The sequence below is a fragment of the Echinops telfairi genome, unplaced genomic scaffold, assembly GCF_000313985.2.
Source record: "Echinops telfairi isolate 266 unplaced genomic scaffold, ASM31398v2 ScPeMD7_2;HRSCAF=8, whole genome shotgun sequence".
Classification (NCBI taxonomy): domain Eukaryota; kingdom Metazoa; phylum Chordata; class Mammalia; order Afrosoricida; family Tenrecidae; genus Echinops; species Echinops telfairi.
Window position 1 is genome coordinate 13,104,927 of NW_022103898.1, and position 20,346 is coordinate 13,125,272.

General features: G+C 55.3%; 1 protein-coding gene across 1 annotated transcript in view; it reads left to right on the plus strand.

Annotated features, from left to right (window-relative positions):
• The window catches only part of MFNG (MFNG O-fucosylpeptide 3-beta-N-acetylglucosaminyltransferase), a 23,641-nt gene extending 6,374 nt beyond the window's left edge, over positions 1-17,267 (plus strand). Inside the window, exons 2-8 of the mRNA XM_004700300.2 lie at positions 3,784-3,832; positions 4,053-4,155; positions 5,058-5,211; positions 9,046-9,131; positions 11,616-11,781; positions 14,228-14,313; positions 16,368-17,267. Of these exons, the coding sequence (XP_004700357.1) occupies positions 3,784-3,832; positions 4,053-4,155; positions 5,058-5,211; positions 9,046-9,131; positions 11,616-11,781; positions 14,228-14,313; positions 16,368-16,434 (711 nt within the window). The 3' untranslated portion in view covers positions 16,435-17,267. The remainder of the gene's footprint in view (positions 1-3,783; positions 3,833-4,052; positions 4,156-5,057; positions 5,212-9,045; positions 9,132-11,615; positions 11,782-14,227; positions 14,314-16,367) is intronic.
• Positions 17,268-20,346: the final 3,079 nt, after the last annotated feature.

Sequence of the window (20,346 nt, forward strand, 5' to 3'; positions counted from 1 at the left end):
CCCACACGCTGCCTTGCTAACCCTCACAGCCACCTTCGCCCCCATTCTATAGGAGAATAAACCGAGGCTGAAGGCAAAGGGCTGCATCCTGGTCAGGATGCAGAGGCTTACGGGGAGCAGAGGAGCCTTGCAGCTGGGGGCTCAGAGCTGGGAGGGAGGGCAGGGTCCCTTCGCAGGTGTGGCCTGAGCAGACATTAGGGGAGCTGAGAGAATCTAAGCAGATGGGAAATCTCCTCCCAGAGTTGTCCTTGTCTAAGGCCCAGGGGAGGCCCTCCCTGTGGGCGCTGGCTGAGAGGACCCCTGTGGGCACAGGAAGGCTCTGTGCCGGCCAGGCTAGATGCAAGTCCTGCCGGGGGCCAGGCACGCCTCATCCTGTTTCCCCTCCTTCTCTCTCCCCTGCTCTCTCTCAGCCATCAGACCCTCACAGCTCCTGGGGAAGTTTCCCAACGAGGGCCATTTCAGCGGGTCACACATTGCACTGCTAACTGCCAGCTCAGCAGTTCGAAGCAGCTCTGCGGGAGAGCAACGAATGAGGCTTTCTACTCCAGAAAAGAAAACCCGGTCAAAAACCCATAAGGGGCAGTTCTGCTCTGTCCTGTAGGGTCGATAGGAGCTGGGCTGTGAGCCCCATGTGGCCATTTCCAAACCACCAGCAGCTCCTTGGAAACGAGTTACAGTTTCAGAAACCCACAGGGGTCCCAGTGAGTCCCCACGGACTCAGTGGCAGTGAGTTTAGTTAGTTAGTTAGTCATAACACGATTTTTGCCATTGCTCCCCACCTCTTGTCTGACGTTACTGTCACTTGCCAACAGGCCGATCCAGGTTAGCGCCAGGCCCTGCCTCAGGGCTGCACGGCCTGGGTTTGACACCCAGCTCCGCTACTTGCTGGCTGTGTGACCTTAGGCAGGTTACGTCACCTCTCTGGGCGCCACAGCATGTGCTCCGGCATATGCTGAGGACGGTAAAATCAAGAACACGTGAAAAGCCAACAAGCCAGGCAGCAGATGAGATGCATTCCACAGTCGCTGCTGTTTTTCTCCAAAGCAAACTCCTAGGCTGCATTTTAAAGAGAGACACGAGGCCATTCTGTGACATCTCCCATGTTCAGTAACACATACAGAGAACTTAGTTGGAAACACATCTATGTGTGACCGACCCAGAACTGTTTCGGGTGACCTGCGCCATAGAGGACCGCTTGGTTAGTCTCCTAGAGAGCTGGGCTGGGTCGCAGCACACCATGCGACCTTCCTGAGATGCTTCAGGCCCCTTTGCTGCTAGTGCAGGCTTGCGGGACTGTCTCCTAGAGTGGTGTGGCAGCCCAGTGTGGGGGGCTATGGCAGTGACATCATCTCCTGTCAACTTGAGCAAAGGGGTGGAGTCTAGCCTGTCAATCAGGTCACAGCCAATGAGGCCTCTGCGTGGGCGTGGTCTTCTCCTGAGGATTCTGGGAATGCCCGTCTTGCTCCCTGGAGGCGGGACACACACTCTCTGCTACACAGTTCTGTTGACAAGACACATGGAGCTACGCTGATGGACCGGAGCCCTGGAACTGGAGGAGCCACATGGAGACCCCCGCCAGCGTTGAGATGTTTCCACCACCACTGGATCCACAAGACTTTCCACCCACTGGCCTGCAATCTTCCTTCGTTCGGTGTCATTGCATGTGCTGCGTGAGTCTGAAGAGTAATTTATAAATTGGTATCAGACATATGAACTAATATTGAACTTATGGACTTGATCTGGACTGGACTGGAATGTTTTCTCAATATACAATTTCCCTTTGATATAAAGCTCTTCCTTATACACATGAGTGTCTATGAATTTGTTTCTCTTGTCAACCCAGACTAACACAGGGGCTTTCCACAGAGGCAGTTTCCTGACTGTGGGGGGTATGGAGTAAATATGTCCCATAGGTTTTCCTTGGCTGCCATCTGTACAGACATTGAATGCCAGTCTTTCCCCAGACAACATATGGTTGCATATACGTGAATGTGACAGCAGCCTTCGTGGCATAAGGGTTACGCATGGGGCTGCTAACTGAAGAGTCAGAGGTTCAAAACCACTAGCCACCCCGAGGGAGAAAGGTGGGCCTTTAGAGTCCTGTAAAGAGAGAATGGTCTTAGAGATCCACAGGGCAGTTCTACCCTGTCCTACAGGGCGGCAGTGAGTCGGCAGTGAGTTTGGTTGAACTGTGTGGATGTACAGCTGGCAAAAGAATAAGGAAAACCGGAGAAGAATGGCTGCCTCCGAGTTCCGATGTTGGCAGTGCAGATGGAAATGTCCGTGTGGGCTGTCAACGAACAGATGTGTCTTGGAGGAAGTGCATCCCGAATGCTCCTTAGAGGTGAGGGAATTGAGACCTTTTCTCATGTTACCTCGGGCACATTGTCAGGAGAGGCCAGTCCCTGGAGAAGGCCATCATGCTCGGTAAAGTAGAGAGGCAGTGAAAGGAGGCAGGCCCTGGATTGCGTGGATTGGCACAGTGGCTGCATCAGTGCACTACGGTAGACCATCGGGGAGGCCGGTGCAGGACCAGTGCTTTATACTGTTGTAAGTGATCCCCGTGCGGTGGGCCGGGCTGACTAGACAAACAAATCCAGAGATACTCATACATACGTGTAAGAGAGAGCTTTCTATCAAAGAGCAATGGTCTATTGAGAACACATCCCAGCCCTGTCCAGATCAAGTCCATAAGTCCAATGTTAGCCCATAAATCCAATACTAGTCCAAAAATTCCTCTTCAGACTCACTCAGCATATGCAATGATGCAAAATGCAGGATGATCACAGGCCGGTGGGTTCAAAGTCTTGTGGATCCAATGGCAGTGGAAGCATCTCAGTGCTGGTGTGGTTCTCCCCGTGGCTCCTCTAGCTCTCCGAGTGTGGATCTTGAAGAGGAAGATGAAGCAGAGACAGGGTGCTCTCGCAGGTCTCAGCAAGTCTCCCCGTGGCTTCTCGACAGGAACGTAAAGGCAGAGAGAGAGGGAGGGTTAGGGTTAGGGCCTGCAGAGAGCCATTGATCTCCGTGGCACCTCCAAATGAAGTCATCAAGCTGCGACCTGATTGACAGGCTAAATTCCTTAGAGGTGAGGGTATTGAGATCTTTTCTCATGTCTTTCGGGTATGTTGTCAAGAGAGGCCAAAAGTTGACATGAGATTATGTAATGGCCACAAGTCCCTATGAGTTGAAACTGACTCCGTGGCATCAGAAGATAATAACCACAGATAGGAGTCCTGGTGGCACCCTGGTGAGTCCCTCAGCTGCCAGCTGGAGAGTCTGCGGTTGGAAGCCACCAGTGGCTCAGTGGGAGAAACGTCTGGCCACCTGCTCCCTTTTCGATGACAACCCAGGAAACCCTCTGGGACCGTTCTGCCCCGTCCGACAGGGCTGCCGAGTCCGAATGGACTTGGTGGCACACACCAATCAGGATGTACGCATGCGTGTGGTTGTGGAGGGGTGTGACTCGCCTGTGTGCTGTGGGGGAGGGTAGGGGAGAGTGTGGTTTTGTCCTTGGGTGTGAACATGGCTGGGCCCTGTGGTGGGCAGGTGTGAGACGGGGGAGGCGCAGGCATGGCGTGTGTGTGTGTGTGTGTGTGTGTGTGTGTGTGTGTGTGTGTGTGTCTATAAACGCTGGGGTGAGTGGGCGTGTGCTGTCTGCGAGCATGGGACTGAGAGGGGTGTGTGTCCTCACTGCTGTGTGCCCACCTGGCCAGGCGGTCCTGCAGGGTCTCAGCTGTGGCCTCTTGGCTGAGCTGCGTCCTGACGCCTCTGCTCTCTCCCCAGACGTTTGTCTTCACGGACAGCCGGGATGAAGGGGTCCAGGAACGACTGGGTAACAGGCTGGCCTGGGGTGGGGGGTGGGTGGGAACTGTGCCCTGGCCTGGGGACTCCTGGAACCAGGTCTATGCCCCTCTGCAGGTGGGAGTTCTTTTTGCTAATGAGGGGAGCAGGCTTCTTCCTGGGAGCATGGATGTGGGGCCGGCCTGAGTCTCTCCTCCTGCTCCCTTGCTCCCCTGGTGTGCAGGGCCCCTGACCCCTCTTCCCTTCTCCAGGACCCCATCTGGTGGTCACCAACTGCTCTGCAGAGCACAGCCACCCAGCCCTGTCCTGCAAGATGGCTGCTGAGTTCGACGCCTTCTTGGCCAGCGGGCGGAGGTGAGCAAGTGCTCCGGGGTTGGGGCAGGGGTGGCCCCTGCTGCAGGCCAGTTCCTCCGTGGAGTGTCTGGTCAAAAAGGGAAGTCCTTTGTCTCCCCGCCCCCAATTAAAAACCCAACCAACTTACTGCTGTGAAGTTGATGCCAACTCACAGCGACCTTGTAGGACAGGTCAGAACTGCCCCCAGCACTCCAACACAGGCTGCCACACTCTCTCCCGTGGGGCCACTGGTAGGTTTCATCGATGGGCCTTTCCCTTAGCAGCCGAACCCCAGGGCTCCAAACTCATGCCAATCAAGTCTGTGCTGACACACAGTGACCCTGCAGGACAGGTTAGAACTGCCCTTGTGAGTTTCTGAGACTGTAACTCTTTAAGGAGTAGAAAGCCTCATCTTTCTCCCTCGGAGCGGCTGGTGGTTTCAAACTGCCCACCTTGTGGTTAGCAGCCCAACACATAACCACTGTATCACCAGGGCTCCTAGGCCCAGTGAGCATAATTAGGCAGGGGCTGACTCTTGGGGGCTGGCTCCACATACTAACCTGGCGGGCAGTGCTCAATGGGGGACAGCCTGTCTGAGTTCAAATCCGGCCACATTGGCTGTGTGACCTTGGGCTGGTGTCATGGCCTCGCTGGGTCTCTGTTCTCACTTGGAATTCAGCATCCCTTCTTCACGGGAGAAAGGAGGGGTTTCTACTCTCATACAAAGATGCCTTGTCCGAAACTCACAGGGGCAGTTCTACTCTGTCCTATAGGGTCGCTATCAGCATTGATGGTAGCAGGCGGTTTAGGGGTCAGCCCCACTCTCCTCCTCACTCTTTCCCCCACCCCCTTCCCTGGCTGGGGGAGGGCTTTGGTTCTCAGAACCTTCCGAGCCTCATGGTCACCCCCTTCCATTTCGGCAGGTGGTTCTGCCACGTGGACGATGACAACTACGTGAACCCGCCCGCGCTGCTGCAGCTGCTGGCCACCTTCGCCCCGGGCCGCGATGTCTACGTGGGCAGACCCAGTCTGAACCGGCCGATCCACGCCTCGGAGCCCAGGCCCCGCAACGGCACGGTCAGTCCCGCCCCTCTTCCTTTTCCATTGGCCGCTGGGTGGGATGGGGGCGGAGAGAGCGGGCTTCTGGGCCTCTGATTGGGCTCCATCGCTTCCTTAACGGTCCCTCCTGGAGGCCGGCTTCACCTCGTGCTCCTGGCTCTCTGCTCCCCTCTGTGGGACTGTGGAGGTTGCCCTAGGAATACAGGCAATACAGAGACCTGCATAGAATCAGGATGCTGTCAGCCGAAAGCAGATTCTTGTCCGAGAACCCCACGCAGGACGCCCCACCACGTGCTCCATCGCATGGCTATGCAGGAGGTTAAATGTTGCAGTCCTTGTGGGCCAAGTGGTGGACCCCCGCTGTACTGGGGAGCGAAAAGGGGCCAGAGTTTGGGCTGGGGGGCCAGTGTGAATGCAGGAACTTCGAGCAAGTGTTTCGCTTCCCAAGCCGCAGTCCCCCTGTCTGTGAAGGGGGGGGGTGTCACGATGCCCTGGGTTCCACTGCTGACCGATGGTGGCACCGGTTCTTGGGGCACCTCCCTTTGTTGTACTTGACAGACATGCGTGTTTTCTAAAGGTGAGATGGCAACTCTGCTTCCCACGCCCTGTGCCCCATTTTGATAATTCCCACACTATGTCAGGCCCCAGGGCTGTAGCAGTTACAAGTTGGGCTGCTAACAGCAAGGTCAGCCGTTCAAAACCACCAGCTGCTCCTAGAGAGACAGATGAGGCTTTCTACTCCTAGGCAGCTACAGCTGGGAAACCCACAGGGGCAGTTCTACCCTGTCCTGTAAGTCACAGTGAGTTAGTCGGCATCGACTCGATGGCCCTGGGTGGTAAGTTTACGTTTCTAACACGGGGTTTGGCAGATATTTTCTGCTATGGGTCAGAGAGTACAGCTTGCCCCCAGCTTACAAGAGGTCTGAACGAACCTGGCTTTGGTGTCTGTATATCTTGTCATTAGTACCTTGTACAACATACAATTGGTCTGTCTATGTAGTGTGCCGCTGTGTGTCCCTCCCTCCCTCACAGACCTTCGAATGATAGGATTTATAAAGATACACAAACGGCAATCATAATAAAAACTAAAACAAAGCAACTTGAAAGGTGTTCAACATACATCAGAACCAATTTACAAGGGAGTTGTAGAATGAAATTGGGACTTCTTTAACACTTTTCCAAAAAATCTACTGCACACTGCACAGACTACAATGGAGTATGAAGTAGCATGTATGTCATCGATACTTGCTGACTCATGGACACCTTAGAGGACAGGGTAGACCTGCCCCTGGGGGGTTTTGAGGGAGTAGAATAAAACCCCACAAAACCAAACTTACTGCCATGGAGTCGATGCCAACTCATGGCGACCCTATAGGACGGGGTAGAACTGCCCCTGTGGGTTTCTGAGACGACCTCTTTATGAGAGTAGAAAGCCCTATTTTTCTTCTGAGGAGCAGCTGGTGGTTTCAAACTGCTGACCTTACAATTTGCAACCCAGTGTGTAATCCACTATGCCACCAGTCCTCCTCTGTATGCACCCGGAATCCCAGACCATCAGTGTATCTTGCTTCATTGCAACAGCGGCTTCATGGTGGTAGTCCAGAACCGAAGCCGCGGTATCTGCGAGGTCTGCCTGTGTACCTGTGCTGCTGTCTCCGTCCCACTGTCTGTGAGCTGAAGCTACTGACTGACTAAGCATTTTGGGGACACTTCCTGCATGTCCAAGGAGCCCTGGCTATCTGTGGGCAAGGTCAGCGATTTGAAATCACTAGCCATCCCTCATAAAGCATGACCGTCTCAGAAACCCACGGGGACAGTTCTACTCTGTCCTGTAGGGTCGTTATGAGTCGGAATCGACCCAATGGCTGATTCCAGTGGGTCTGGGTTTGGTTGGGTCTGTGTGTTGGATCCTCAAACCCAAACCGAGCAAACCCATGGCCTCGAGCGCTGCCGACTCTCAGGGAGGCAGTCTAGGGTGTCTGAGACTATAAATCTTTACCGGAGCAGATACCTGCATCTTTCTCCTATAGACTGGCTGCTGGGTTTGACCTGTCTGTTAGCAGCCGGGCACCTCACCCACAGCCCCCCAGGGTTTATTTCAGACCTTGAGGAGTCTCCAATTTCTGCCTGGCTGAGGCCTGGCCTTTCTCGGGAAGGAAGCAAGCAGGTGGAGTCTGCCCGCCGGCCCCCTCCGGACCAGCTGAGCCACCAGCTTTGAAACTGGAGAACCGTCTGTGCTCACAAGTGGCCAGTCTGAGGCCCAGAGAGGAGGGGGTGACTTTCTCCAGGTTACACAGCCGCACTGGACGAAGGAGGGGGGCTACTAGCACCCTGCCCAGGGCTTCTCTCACTGTGACTCCTCAGGAGGTAGTTCAGCCTAAAGCAGCGGTTCTCAACCTGTGGGTTGAGACCCCTTTGGGGGGGGTGTGTGTGTCATCAAACAACCCTTCACAGGGGTCACCCGATTCACAGCAGTAGCAAAATTACAGTGATGAAGTAGCAACGAACATAACTTTATGGTTGGGGGTCACCACCACACGAGGAACTATTAAAGGGTCGCGGCATGAGGAAGGTTGAGAACCACTGGCCTAAAGTGACAGGCTTTGATTAAGCACCAACTGTATACTTGGAGGAGCCCTGGTGGCGTAGTGGTTATGAGTTGGGCTGCTAATCACAAGGTCAGCAGTTTGAAACCACCTGGCGCTCTTCGGGAGAAAGACGAGGCTCGCTTTCTACTGCTATGGAGAGTTAACAGTCTCAATGGCCACAAGGGCAGTTTTCCTGCCCTGAAGGTTTGCTATGCGTCTGCATTGACTTGATGGCAGTGGGTTTGGGGGGTGTGCTGTCTTAAAAAGTGTTCTCCATTTGAGCTTTCTGGATTCTAACATCCATTGAAACTCAGACAAAACTCCGACTAAATGGTTTATTCAGGAAGTTAACAAGTGGTCATGCCAGTGAGAAATGCCCAGGTTAGTTGGTTGCTGGGACATGTTACAAGTTTCAGGCCTGCCCATAAATGCCCAAAGGGACAGCCCACACTGCTGGAAGCCCCAACCCGAAGGCACTTTGGGTCAGCAAACCCAGCTCTTTGAATTAAGGGCCTAGAGGCCCCCCACTTCAGTAAACCTCAGCTGAAGGCACTTAGCTCCCTTTCCGTGTGTCAGCAAGGCAAGCCCATCGTCCCCAATGAAGCACCCAGGGGCCTCCGCTCCATAAGCCAGTCTCCTTCACAAAAGCCTTCATCTCGCTCCGTGGGGTGGGAAGTCCATCCCTCTGTTCCATGCGCTGGCTCCCGGTTCTGCTGCTGCTCCTCTGATGGTGTAGCTGTCTTCCGGATCACTGCACAGGGATCTGGGGTCCCGAAGACAGGCTCCACTCCTGGCTCTTGCTGTAATGAGATCCCTCCTCCTGCTTCTCAGAGGGCTCATCTTATACTCAGCAGGATGCCACTCCGTTTGCAGTTACTCCCAGGTGAATCCTGTCAGTATCTTCTTCACCTTCTTACCAGGCCCACACCGGGACAGGTCGTTTGGTGGGAGTCAGAGACTGGCTAGAGGCACATTCCATCAGTCACTACCCCTGCATCAGGGGACAAAAGTGACCCTTCTTCTTTAGCTGCACTGCAGGCAGGTTTGGGTCTGATCAGTGACTTAAGTAGCTCTTGGACTTTCGGCCTTGGTTGTCTTATCTACAACACAGGCATAATGGTGCCAGACATAATGTAAAATTAGCAAGATGGGAAATTAAGGCTTTCTGAGCCAGGCTGGTGGGGATGAGAGGTGGCCTGGCTGTCCCCTCAGACCAACCCCATCCCTAGGCTCTCCCCTACCCTGTGACCCTCCTCTCCTCCAGAGGCTGGTACAGTTCTGGTTCGCCACTGGGGGCGCCGGCTTCTGCATCAACCGCAAACTGGCATTGAAGATGGCTCCATGGGCCAGGTAGGCAGCGCTCCATGGTGGGCAGGTGGGCAGGGGCAGCTGCTGGGTGTGTGTGTGTATGTGTGTGTGTTGTGTTAGTTTGGGTGGACTAGAGAAACAAATTCACAGACTCTCATATGTGTGTAAGAGAGAACTTTATATCAAAGAGCAGATGAATATTGAGAAAACATCCCAGCTCAGTCCAGATGAGGTCCATAAATCCGATATTAGCCCATATGTCTTGTTACCAATCTACAAATTCCTCTTCAGACTCATGCAGCACATGCAATGATGCCGAATGAAGGAAGAAAGATCACAGGCCAGTGGGTGGGGAAGTCTTGTGGATCCAGTGGCAGTGGCAGCATCTCAGCACTGGTGTGGGTCTCCACGTAGCTTCTTTAGCCCCAGGGCCCTGGCTGCCATCAGTGTAGCTCCATGTGTCTTGTCAACAGGGATGTCTAGCAGGGAGTCACTGTATCCGGCCTCCAGCGAGCTATTTATCTCCTTAGCACCTCCAAAGGAGGTCATTAAGCCACGACCTGATTGACAGGCTAGATTCCACCCCTTTGCAAAGTGATAGGAGATTATGTATCTGCCACACGTGTGTGTGTTTTGTGTGTGTGGGGGGTGCTTTTCAGCAGGAAGGGCTGGGGAACAAGCTCAGGAGGAATTGTGCCTTAGTCACTGTGTGCATGTGTATATGTTGTCTATGTGTGTGTGGGTGCATGTGGGAGTTGTGCTTTTCAGCAGGAACAGCTGGGGAACAAGCTCAGGAGGAATTGCGCCTCAGTCATTGTGTGCATGTGTATGTGTGTGTATGTATTGTCTACGTGTGTGTTTGTGTGTGTGCGTGTGTGTGTGCATGTGGGGGTTGTGCTTTTCAGCAAGAAGGGCTGGGAGCAATCTCAGGAGAAATGGTGCCTCAGTCATTGTGTGCATGTGTATGTGTGTGTATGTGTTGTCTATGTGCGTGTGTGTTGGTGTGCGTGTATGGGTGTATATGTGTGTGCATGTGGGGGGTGTGCTTTTCAGCAGGAAGGGCTGGGGAACAAGCTCAGGAGAGACTCTGTTTCTGTGCCACAGAGCCAGACCTGGGGGCTTGTGGTGAACAGGCAGCCTGTGCCCGCCATCTCCGGGGACTCACCGTCTAGGGTCCCTGCTGCGTGTGGTCTCCTGAGACCTCAGTCCCCTCATCTGTAGAAGGGACCTGGCACGAGGGCGGCCGTGGCTGATGCAAGGGCTGGGGAGGAAACCTCTGGACTGGCCCGTGGGTCCGTTTGCAGCCCCCCTCAGCTCCACATGCCAACGGGGAGGGGCAGGCCAAGTCTGGGGCCCTCAGGGGAGGGAAAAGTGCCTTAGAATGGGGACAGGCTGGCAGCCTTCCTGGAAGAGGTGGCATTTGAACTGGGGGAGGACCCAACTTCTGTTTCCTAACAAAGACCGTTGTTATTTTCATTGTCTTCTGTATTTGTTCTGTTGTTGTTAAGAAGATACAAGCAAGGCATGTACCGATTTGACAGTTTCTCTGGGCAGTGATGGGCACCCCATTCCTTAGTTTGGGCAGCCACCAAGCCCTTCTTTCCGACCAGCCCTTCGAGTTGCTGGTGCTCCTGGCAGACGTCCGGTTACATGACTGTGACACTGGCCCGAGCCCTGAGGGGGCGAGGGGTGACGTGTTGTGCTGAGATCCTCAAGGTCAATGTGTGAAACCACCAGCCCTTCCCAGTGGGAAAGACAGTGCTGTCCACTCCCACACAGAGCCACAGTCGGGGAAACCCACCGCGACAGTTCGACCTTGTCCTGTAAGGTCGCTGTGAGTTGGCATCAACGCCATGGCAGTGAGGTTGTTTTTTGCGGGGGCTTTCAGATGACTTCAGAGTGCAGCCCCCTCTGCCCTCTAGGGTCTGCTGGGAGTCAGCAGCAACTGCACAGCCCACAATAACCTCAGTTGGGCAGGGACCACCTGAGGGCATCCCCCCTGCAGCTCGGACAGGAAGCCGGTTTCTGTCCCGCTGGCCAGGAGTCCTGTACAGGAGACAATCTGCCCTCCCTTATCAGGGCCCTTCATGCCCTGGCCTGGCACACCGGGTCCCCCTCTCTCGGACACCTGGCTGACTCCAACGCCTCTGCTAAGACTCCCACTTCCAATTGCACTACCCCCGGGAAGCCCACCTCCCCCTCCCTGCCCTCCCTCTGACTTGGTACCAGCCCACCTCTGAACTGGCTGCTCAGGTGCCCCCTTGGCCTGAAATGGGGTCTGCAGTTGCAGACAGGTGTGGCTTCTTCCTGGCACCCCAGCAGGTGTCCCACAGAGGATGAAGGAATGAAGGAACAGCTCTGGGTGGGCAGGGCCATCACCAGCCCCAGTTCAAAGGTGGTGGGAAGCTGCTGAGGGCCTGACTCCTGAGCCCTGGGGAGGCCCTCTGGGAGCCAGGGGTGGGGGTTGGGGGTGGCTCTGGGTGTCGAGAGGCCCGGACCTGTGACCACAGTACCCTTGTCCCTCAGCGGCCCCCGCTTCGTGAACACCTCTGCCCTCATCCAGCTGCCTGATGACTGCACGGTGGGCTATATCGTCGAGTGTAAGCTAGGCGGCCACCTGCAGCCCAGCCCCCTCTTCCACTCCCACCTGGAGACCCTGCAGCTGCTGGGGGTGGCCCAGCTCCGGGAGCAGGTGAGCAGGTAGCCTCAGGGGTGGGGGTGGGGGTGGGGAGGGAACAGAGATGGAGGCAGGCAGGGCTTCCTAATTTCTCAGCGCCCCACTGGTGTGGATCAACTTTTGTACCATAGCCCATCCTCTAAGAGGGGGTCCGCATCTGCTTCTGCAGCCTCCCTAGGAGGAGGCGAGGCTTTCTACTCCGATCAACAGTTACGGTCTGGGAAACCCACAGGGGCGGGATGAACCTGTCCTGTGGGGTCGCTGTGAGTTGGCATCAGCTCAGTGGCAGTGCGTTTGGTTCGGGGATCATGCCAGTGCCCCCAGGGGGCGGTCTTGCCCACCTGGGGATTGACTGCCCTAGTCTTAGGTTAGAGGAACTTAGGTTCTAAGTCTAGGAACTTAGGTTCTCTCCCACCTTCCTTCCCGGTGTCTGAAATCAGCCTGGACGTGAACTTCCACGGTGAGGCTGGGCCATCCCTGTGCGTGCAGACACGGAGGCCCCTCCCACTCCAACCCACAGGGCTCCAGCATTTGTGATACTAAAGTCCTGGGTCTGGCCCCCACCATCAGCTTGGAAGGACCCCCAGAGAGGGACAAAACTTGCCCTCAAGCTCCCAGAACTGCCTGTCCCTCGACCTCCTGCCCCCATCCCCAGCCCTTCTGGCAGGGAGACAGCTTCCCTGTCCACTGCGCACTGCTTTTCATTCCCACCCCATGCTACTTGGGAGCCTTTCATTCGCACCCCATGCTACTTGGGAGCCTTTCATTCCCACCCCATGCTACTTGGGAGCCTGTCCCGTAAGGAGACCCCCAGGCATCATATCAGGTGAGGGGGGAGTTGGGCCATCCAATCACCACCTAACTCAGGGGTCCAGCCCCATCCAGGGGGTGAGCCTGGGAGTCCCCTGAGGTCTTCAGTCTGACTGTGTGAGCCAGAAGGCCCTTGGTGGCAAGGGACAGAAACTCAACATCTTCCTCTGCCACTGAGTCGGCGGTGACTCACAGCGACCCTACCTAGACAGTTTCTGAGGCTGTACGTCTCCCCGGGAGCACACAGTCTCATCTCTGTCCTTCGGAGCAGCTGCGGAGTTTGAACCACTGGCTCCACTCACCCGACAAGCCCACAGGTGGCCTCCACAAAAGGAAGTTCGGCTGCTCACTCAATGGAGCTGCTGAGACGGGCCTCCCCTGGTGGCCGGGGCCCAGTAGGCACTCAGATGGCATTTGGGGACACCATGTTCTCCTGTGCTCTCTTCCATGCTGGTCCTTACACTGCAGGCTGCCAAGATGGCGGCTCCAGGCTCCCAGCCCAGCCAGGGGAGGAGAACCCTCCTCCCGGTGCTCCCAGGGCTGGTGCGCCTCCTCGTTGGCTGGGTCTGGATCACATGGCATCAGTGTTGATTAGCCAGGCTTGGAACGGGTGTGGGAATAGGGGGACAGCTTGGTCCCGTTAAAGCCACAGAGTCTGCGGGAGGGGCTCCAGCCAGGACTGGGGCAGATGGTGGGAAGCAGCTCAGGTTTCTGAGCCCCCTTCACTCTGGGCTCCTCCAGCCCGCTCTCTGGGTCTGGGCAGCATTCACGTGGGGCTGGTATTACGGTCATCCTCATCTTACAGAGCCCCAGGGAGGTGAGCAACTGTGGCCACAGCTAGACCAGGGCACAGGGCATTGCACCCTGGCCCAGTGGCCTCAAAGTGACCCTAGTGGTGTAGTGAGCTATGCGTTTGGACTGCTAACCCCAAGGTCAGCAGTTCAAGCCCACCAGCCAGCCCTTGGGAGTAAGATGAGGCTCTCACCTCCTGTAAAGACTTACAGCCAGGGAAACCTTGGGGAGCATTCTACTCCGTCCTTATAGGGCCCTTAGAGGGTGCTATGAGTCAGAACTGATTGATGGTGGTTGGTCTTTTTGGGTGGCCTCTAAGCCCACCGTCGGTTTGTTTTTTTTGGTCCACTGTGCTCTGTGGCCATACGTGTCTACCCGCCCCCCCCCCACCAGGGATCGGTGGAGGCTCAGGTGGAGAGGGACGAGCCAAGGCCCCCAGTGAGCTGCAGAAAACCATGATCCTAGCCCAGGTGTCTAAGGTTCCCAATAGGGGACTCCCCTGCTTTGAGCCCCGGTTTCTTAATCTGTAGGATGAGGGTATTGTCCGGGCCTCCCAGGTCAGCTGAACTGGCTGGGGAGCAATTGGGATGGTGGTCATGAATGGGCTGCCCGAGCTGGAGCTGCCAGGCACCGGTGGATGAGCTTCTGGTGAAACCCCTCTGGCGAGCAATGGGGTTTCAGGCACAGCGGTGGGCTGGGAGGAGAGGGGGCCCTCTGCGAGTCTTGGAAGCCTTATGCATCTTCTCTGTCTGTGCAGGGTGCTGGCCCCGGGTGGCAGTGCAAATCCCTGGGCTAATGGAGATCCTCACCCCCACCCCCGATGCCCCATTTACCCTGTCCTTGCTCTGTCTGTGCCCAGGTCACCCTCAGCTATGGTGTCTTTGAAGGGAAACTCAACGTCATTAAGCTCCAGGGCCCCTTCTCCCCCGAGGAGGACCCTTCCAGGTGGGTCTGGGGCTGAATCTCATGGGGTGGGGGGGGGTGGGGGGCAAGCCCAGGCATCAAAAGATAGAGGACCAAGGGGAAGAGAGAGTGCAGAGCCGGGGGTGTCCAGCGAGTGTGGATCTTACTTCTGTGTGGCCTTGGGCAAGTGCCTTGACCTCCGTGGGCCTGTTTCCCCATCAGGGCCCAGAGAGGCTGGGTGTCTGGGGTCTTAGGGCACACCCAGCCCTGCTCCTCGGGGGTGCTCCAGCACTGCTGGCCAACAGAAGTGCCTTCACCACGCTCTCAGGGTGGGACTTCAGGCATAGGGGGGGGGGGTTTTGACCTCTTTAGGCTCCTTGTTTGGGCAACAGCCACTCTTCTGGGGGTGCAGGGGGGTGGGCGGGCGCTTACCACAGGAGCTAAATGTTACCCAGACCCTTCTGGTCTGGCCCCAGTCAGGCTACAGAGAATCTGAGCACACAGCCTGTGGGCACCAGTAACCGCTCCTCCCCATGTCCCCACTGGACCACTGGGGCCTGAGCTTCTGATGGGGGTGGGGTGGGGGAAGGACATGTGGACTCTGGGGTCAACAGCCCAGCCCCAGAACGGCCTCCCTGCTCAGCACTGGCTGGCTTCAGCTTGCATGCCTCCGACCACAGGGAGCTCTCCAGGGCAAGCAGTCCCATCTCTGGGCAACCCCCTTCCCGCACTGTTGGCCAGGCCTGATCCTCCAACTGCGGGGCGGGCAGGGAGCTGGGGAGGCAAGGGTGGGGGAGTGGAGGGGAGGGGTGGGGCACAGTCAGGATGAGGGCGAGTTTATCAAGATATAGAGACCGCTGCTATAGAGGCAGGGAGCCCTGGTGGTGTTGTGGTTAAGCATCGGGCTGCAACCCGCGTAGTCGGCAGCAGTTCAAAGCACAGGCGGCTCCTCAGGAGAAAGACTGGGCCCTCTAGTCCCGTAAACACAAACCACCGTGGGGTGGCTATGAGCTGGCATCCACTGGGCGGCAGTGAGTTTGGTTTTTGGAAGCGACAGATGCAGATGTGAGTCCTGACGGGTAGAGGAGGTCCTTATGGGCAACTATAAGAAAGAGCCCTGATGTAGATGAGGCTCGGGGTCTCAGGGGGCCTCTCTGCAATGAGATGCAGCCAGAGGCCTGAAGGACCTGCAGGAGTTAATCAGAGAGTGGGCAGGGGGAGAAAGCCGAAGGCAGAGGGAGCTTCCTATGTCAAGGGCAGGTGCAGGTATCAACAAGGCCTGCTCGGGGAAGTCGAGGGAGCCAGTGTGACCAGAATGGGATTAAGATGGAAAGAAGGTGTCAAGTTTGGTTGGGAAGTCGTCAAGGGCCCTCCAAGACCGTGTAGGCTCCGTCTGGACTTTGGGGTTTCTTCTGAAGTGTGTCACCCCCTGGGAGACCAGGACCCTGGTCCTGAAGTTCTGTGGAGCTGTCTGTCCTGGGGTAGAGGACCCACCACTCCTCTCAGGGCCCGGGGCCCAAGGTTGAACCGAACACATTGTATGTGAACAGGAGTCAGAGTTTGGTTCACGATAAGGAAAACGTGTTCGACATTCCAAAATGGCAGGATCGGCCTTCTAATGGGGTGAGCTCCCCGTCAGTGGAGGCAAACAAGCTTGGCGGTACTGCCAACAGGAGGAAACATTTATGTCAAATTCTCTCCCAGCCAGAGATTCTGGAATCAAAAAGGCCCTGTCTAATGAGATAAGTCAGCTGTTGAGCCTGATTCATGTGGTCAGCTGGTCTGGCCTCAGCCTGGAAGTTTCTTTGAAATAGTAGTTCTCGATTAGGAATGATATCGGCCTGGTTCCTCCACATACCCCCTCCACACCCCACCCCTGGGGGAACATGAGACAAGGTCACAATTTGAGGGTGCACTAGTGGGCATAGGGCATGGATGTATCCTGTGAGGATACCCAGAACAGCACCCAGATGGAGGGTTTTTTCTCCCCAAGGGTCAGCAGTCTTGAGGCCGAGTGCTCTGTGACCTGCGTCCCCCGGCCCGGGCTGTGGGCAGGAGCACAGTGACCATCCTGCCTCTTTCTGATCTCCCAACAGGTTTCGCTCCCTCCATTGTCTCCTCTTCCCGGAGACACCCTGGTGTCCCCAGCTGGTGGCCCGATGAGCCTTGATCTGCTGGCCACAGTTGGGCTGAAGCCTCTGGAGGTCTTCTGCCTCCTTGGGGACCCTGGAAAGTGTCCCCTGCTGGAAGTCCCAGGCAGGCTCCAGGTGGTGGGCAGGACCAGGACCTGGATGGTGACAGTTGCTGGAGGTATCCCCGCCACCCCCTACCCACACCCCCCACAGGCCTGGCAGCCCAGGTGGCCTGGTGAGGGTCCAAGAGCACTGGGGACTGGGCTCCCACCAGCTTGGGCAGCTGAACTGGACCAAGGTGGGAAGGATGTCCTGAGCTGGGCTGAGGCCCAGGGACCCTGAGCCTCAGAAAACAACACGGGGCCTGGTCCCGACCCCAGTCAATCCCCAGGAGTTCCAGTCTCGGGCAACCTACCCCTGGCTGATCTGTCAGAGTCCCCAACATCAGAGGGATCTGGGCAGAATAAGGGTAGAATCCAGGACCAGTGGCACCTGGCTCCCCAACCCCACCCCCGGCCACAGAACTCAAGTCTAAAGCCTCCACGCACCCAGGCCCAGCCGAGGGACCGCCATGGGTCCAGCCAATCATGGCAATTCTTTTGCTCATGTTCCCAGCCTCCCTTGCTGTTAAAGGGCTACCAAGGGACCTAGCTCTGGCTAGTATGGACCAAACAAAGTCGGTAGAGAGGCTTCTGGGGAAGGTTAGGCAGCTCCGTACCTCATCTTACTGACTTAAATGTGGATGGACACAATCGCTGGATCGGAGGCCATCGCTTTGCCGCCACGAAGACAGGTCAAGATAAGCCCTCCAGCCATCCCCTCAGCTTCCAATTCTGGAAGAAAATTAAACTTGAATTTGCTTAAGCCTCTCTGGGATGGGTTTTCTGTTTCGTGCTCCTGATTGGGGTCTGTGCTCTGTCTGTCCCGGGGCCCTTGCAGAGAAGCGGGAGGTGAGAAGCGGCGTGGGTGCAGGCTCCAGGGTCTAAGCATCCTGCTCTGGCCTGCCCTGCCCTCTCCGTGTGACCCGAGAAGGGACTTGGACTCCCCGGTCTGTTTCCTCCCTGTACGGATGAGACCCAGAATGCTTAGGCCTCAAGCGGCTGTCATGCCAGCAGCCACGTCACTGGTATTTCACATGGCGGTAAGGTCACCCAACGGGACCAGGTTTCAGCGGAGCTTCCAGACGAAGCACCACGAAGAAGGAGTGGCTCCTCACTTTGCAGGAAGGAGCCACTGAACATTTTAGGCATAGCTTTGAAACACTGTCCGATACTGGAAGGGTTCATGAGTAGACCATGCCGGAGGATGGGCCCCTCTGGTTGGAGGGCCCGGATTTCTCGGAGGGGAGTTGGCCATGGGGACACGACTGGGGGAAAGCTGGTGGGAGTGGAGCCTTTGGGGTTTTCATGTGCTGTTGGGGCACGACTCAAGGGAGGGAGAGGCAGCTGAAAAAAACCTGCTGGTGATTGGAAATTGGAATGTGCAAAATATGAATCTAGGAAAATTGGGAGCTATTAAAAATGAAGTGGACCACATACAGGTAGATATTCTAGGCACTAGTGAACTGACATGAACTGGTCCTGCCCTGTTGGCTCCGAAAATGATTTACTATGCCGGGAATTACGTAATCAGGAGGGTTCACGATCGAAAAGGATATTGCAAAATCAATCATAATGTACAATGCCGTCTGTGATAGGATTGCATCAGTCCCCCTTCCAGGAAATCCAGTCAGTACAACACGTATTCACATTTGTGCCACAAAAGCTAAGACATGGAAGAATTCTACCAACGATTGCATCCAGAAGCTGATCAAACATGTAATCAAAGTGCATTGATAGTCATTGGTGATTGGGATACAAACATTGGAAACAAAGAGGAACAACCACTGGAAACTATGGCCTTGGTGATACAAACAAAGCTGGAGGTCACACAAGAGAATTTTGCAAAACCAACGTCCTCTTCAGAGTAAAACCTTTCTCAACAACCCAAATGGAGGCTAGACACACGGGCTTCCCCAGATGGAACGCACGGAAATCACATGGACTCCATGTGCGGGGAGAGATGATGGAGAAGCTGAACAGCAGCCAACACCAGGCCCGGGGCCGACTGTGGGCGCACCGTCCGTGGCTCCTCGGTGCGCTCAGGATGAAGCTGAAGAAAATACAAGGTCCGCAGGAGCCAAAAGATGACCGTTAGTTATCACGCCTGAATTTTGAGAACATCTCAAAAAGAGATCTGACACATCGAACACTAATGAGAGCAGACCTGACGAACTGTGGGAGGACATCAAGACCATCCTTCGTGGAGAACGCAACGGGTCCTTAAAGAGACGGGAGAGAAAGAAAAGGTCAAAGTGGGGGTCAGGAGGGACTCTGGACCTGACTATTAATCGTAGAGGAGTGGCTAAGGTGTGGTTGTTAGGGGGTTGCCAGCCTCCCACCACTAATCACGGGTTCGATAGGCACAATTGTACGGTTGAGATATATAAAGATTACATTAAAGTCATTGAGAGCATGAGATATGGAAGAGAGAGAGAAATAATGGAGTCAGACACATTTCATAGTAGCATGCTCACCTCAGCTCCGCTTGGTGGTCCACGTGGAGAGAGGGGGAAGGGAAGGAGGACAAGGGAAAAGGGAGCAGGGGAGAGAGGAAGGGAGAGGAGAGGAGAGAAGAGGAGAGGAGAGGGGGAGCTGACGAGAGGTCCAGGGAGGAGCCGAGAGAGAGGAAGATCTCTGTTGCTAACTCAGGCCTATATACCTTTGGCGGCATGCAAGCCCACTAATTACAGGTAAAGACATACATCACAGGAAGGGGTTGCACTATAGGTTATACAGCAATCAGAAGGAGACATCTAGGGATATACATGCAACAGGAAGAGGAGAGATTGGGGGTATACATGTGACAAGATGGGCGGGTCCTAGAGTCAGGATGGCAGCCTAACTCTGGATGTCCAGGAGCCAGTTTGATCTGTTCTCTGGATCTCCATAGGAACCATTATCAGTAGGGTATGAACCCCACCTGCAGGAACCAAGCTAATGGTGGCAAGCCTCAGGGAGAAGTAGCCCATTGTCCCCAGCAGCAGGAAGCAGGCCCCCGCATGGTGGGATGAGACAGCAGTCTGGCAGCTGATTGCCTCAAGCAGCTGCAAGCAGGGTCCTAAGTCTAACATATTTGAGGGAGACGACTTGGGAGACATCTTTCTGTTTCCCACACTAAGGCAAACAGAAGAAAGGATAAGGTCCAGGAGCAGAATAGAAGATTTCAAAGGGCACCTTGAGAAGACAAAGCCAAATATGATCATGAGATGTACGAAGATCTAGAATTAGAAAGCTAAAAGGGAAGAACATGCTCCGCAGATCTGAAATGGAACGAACGGGAGAAAAAAATTCAAGCCTCAAGTTGCAATCTTGGAAGATGCTACAGGCAAAATAGTGAACGGTGCAGGGAGCATCCAGAGAAGGTGGAAAGAATACACAGTCACGCTACCAAAAAGAACTCGTCAACAGTCCGCCATTCAGCAGGTAGCATGGGGGCAAGAACCAGTGGTGCTGAAGGACGAAGTGAAGCTATCCTGAAAGCATTAACCCCAAACAAGACACCAGGATCCACGAAATACCAATTGAGATGTTTCAACAAGCTGGTGACGCACTGGAAGCACCCACTCCTCTAGGCTAGGAAACTCGGAAGACAGCTACTAGGTCAACTGACTGGAAGAGACCCATATTTGTGCCCATTCCAAAGAAAGGTGACCCCACAGAATGCTCAAACTCTAGAACAGTACCATTGATATCACAGGCATGTGAATGTTGCTGACGATCACTCAGCAGTGGTGGCAGCAGTACATTGACAGGGAGCTGCCAGAGGTCCAGGCTGGATTCAGAAGAGGACGTGGAACAAGGGATATCATTGCTGATGTCAGATGGAGCTTAGCTGAAAGCAG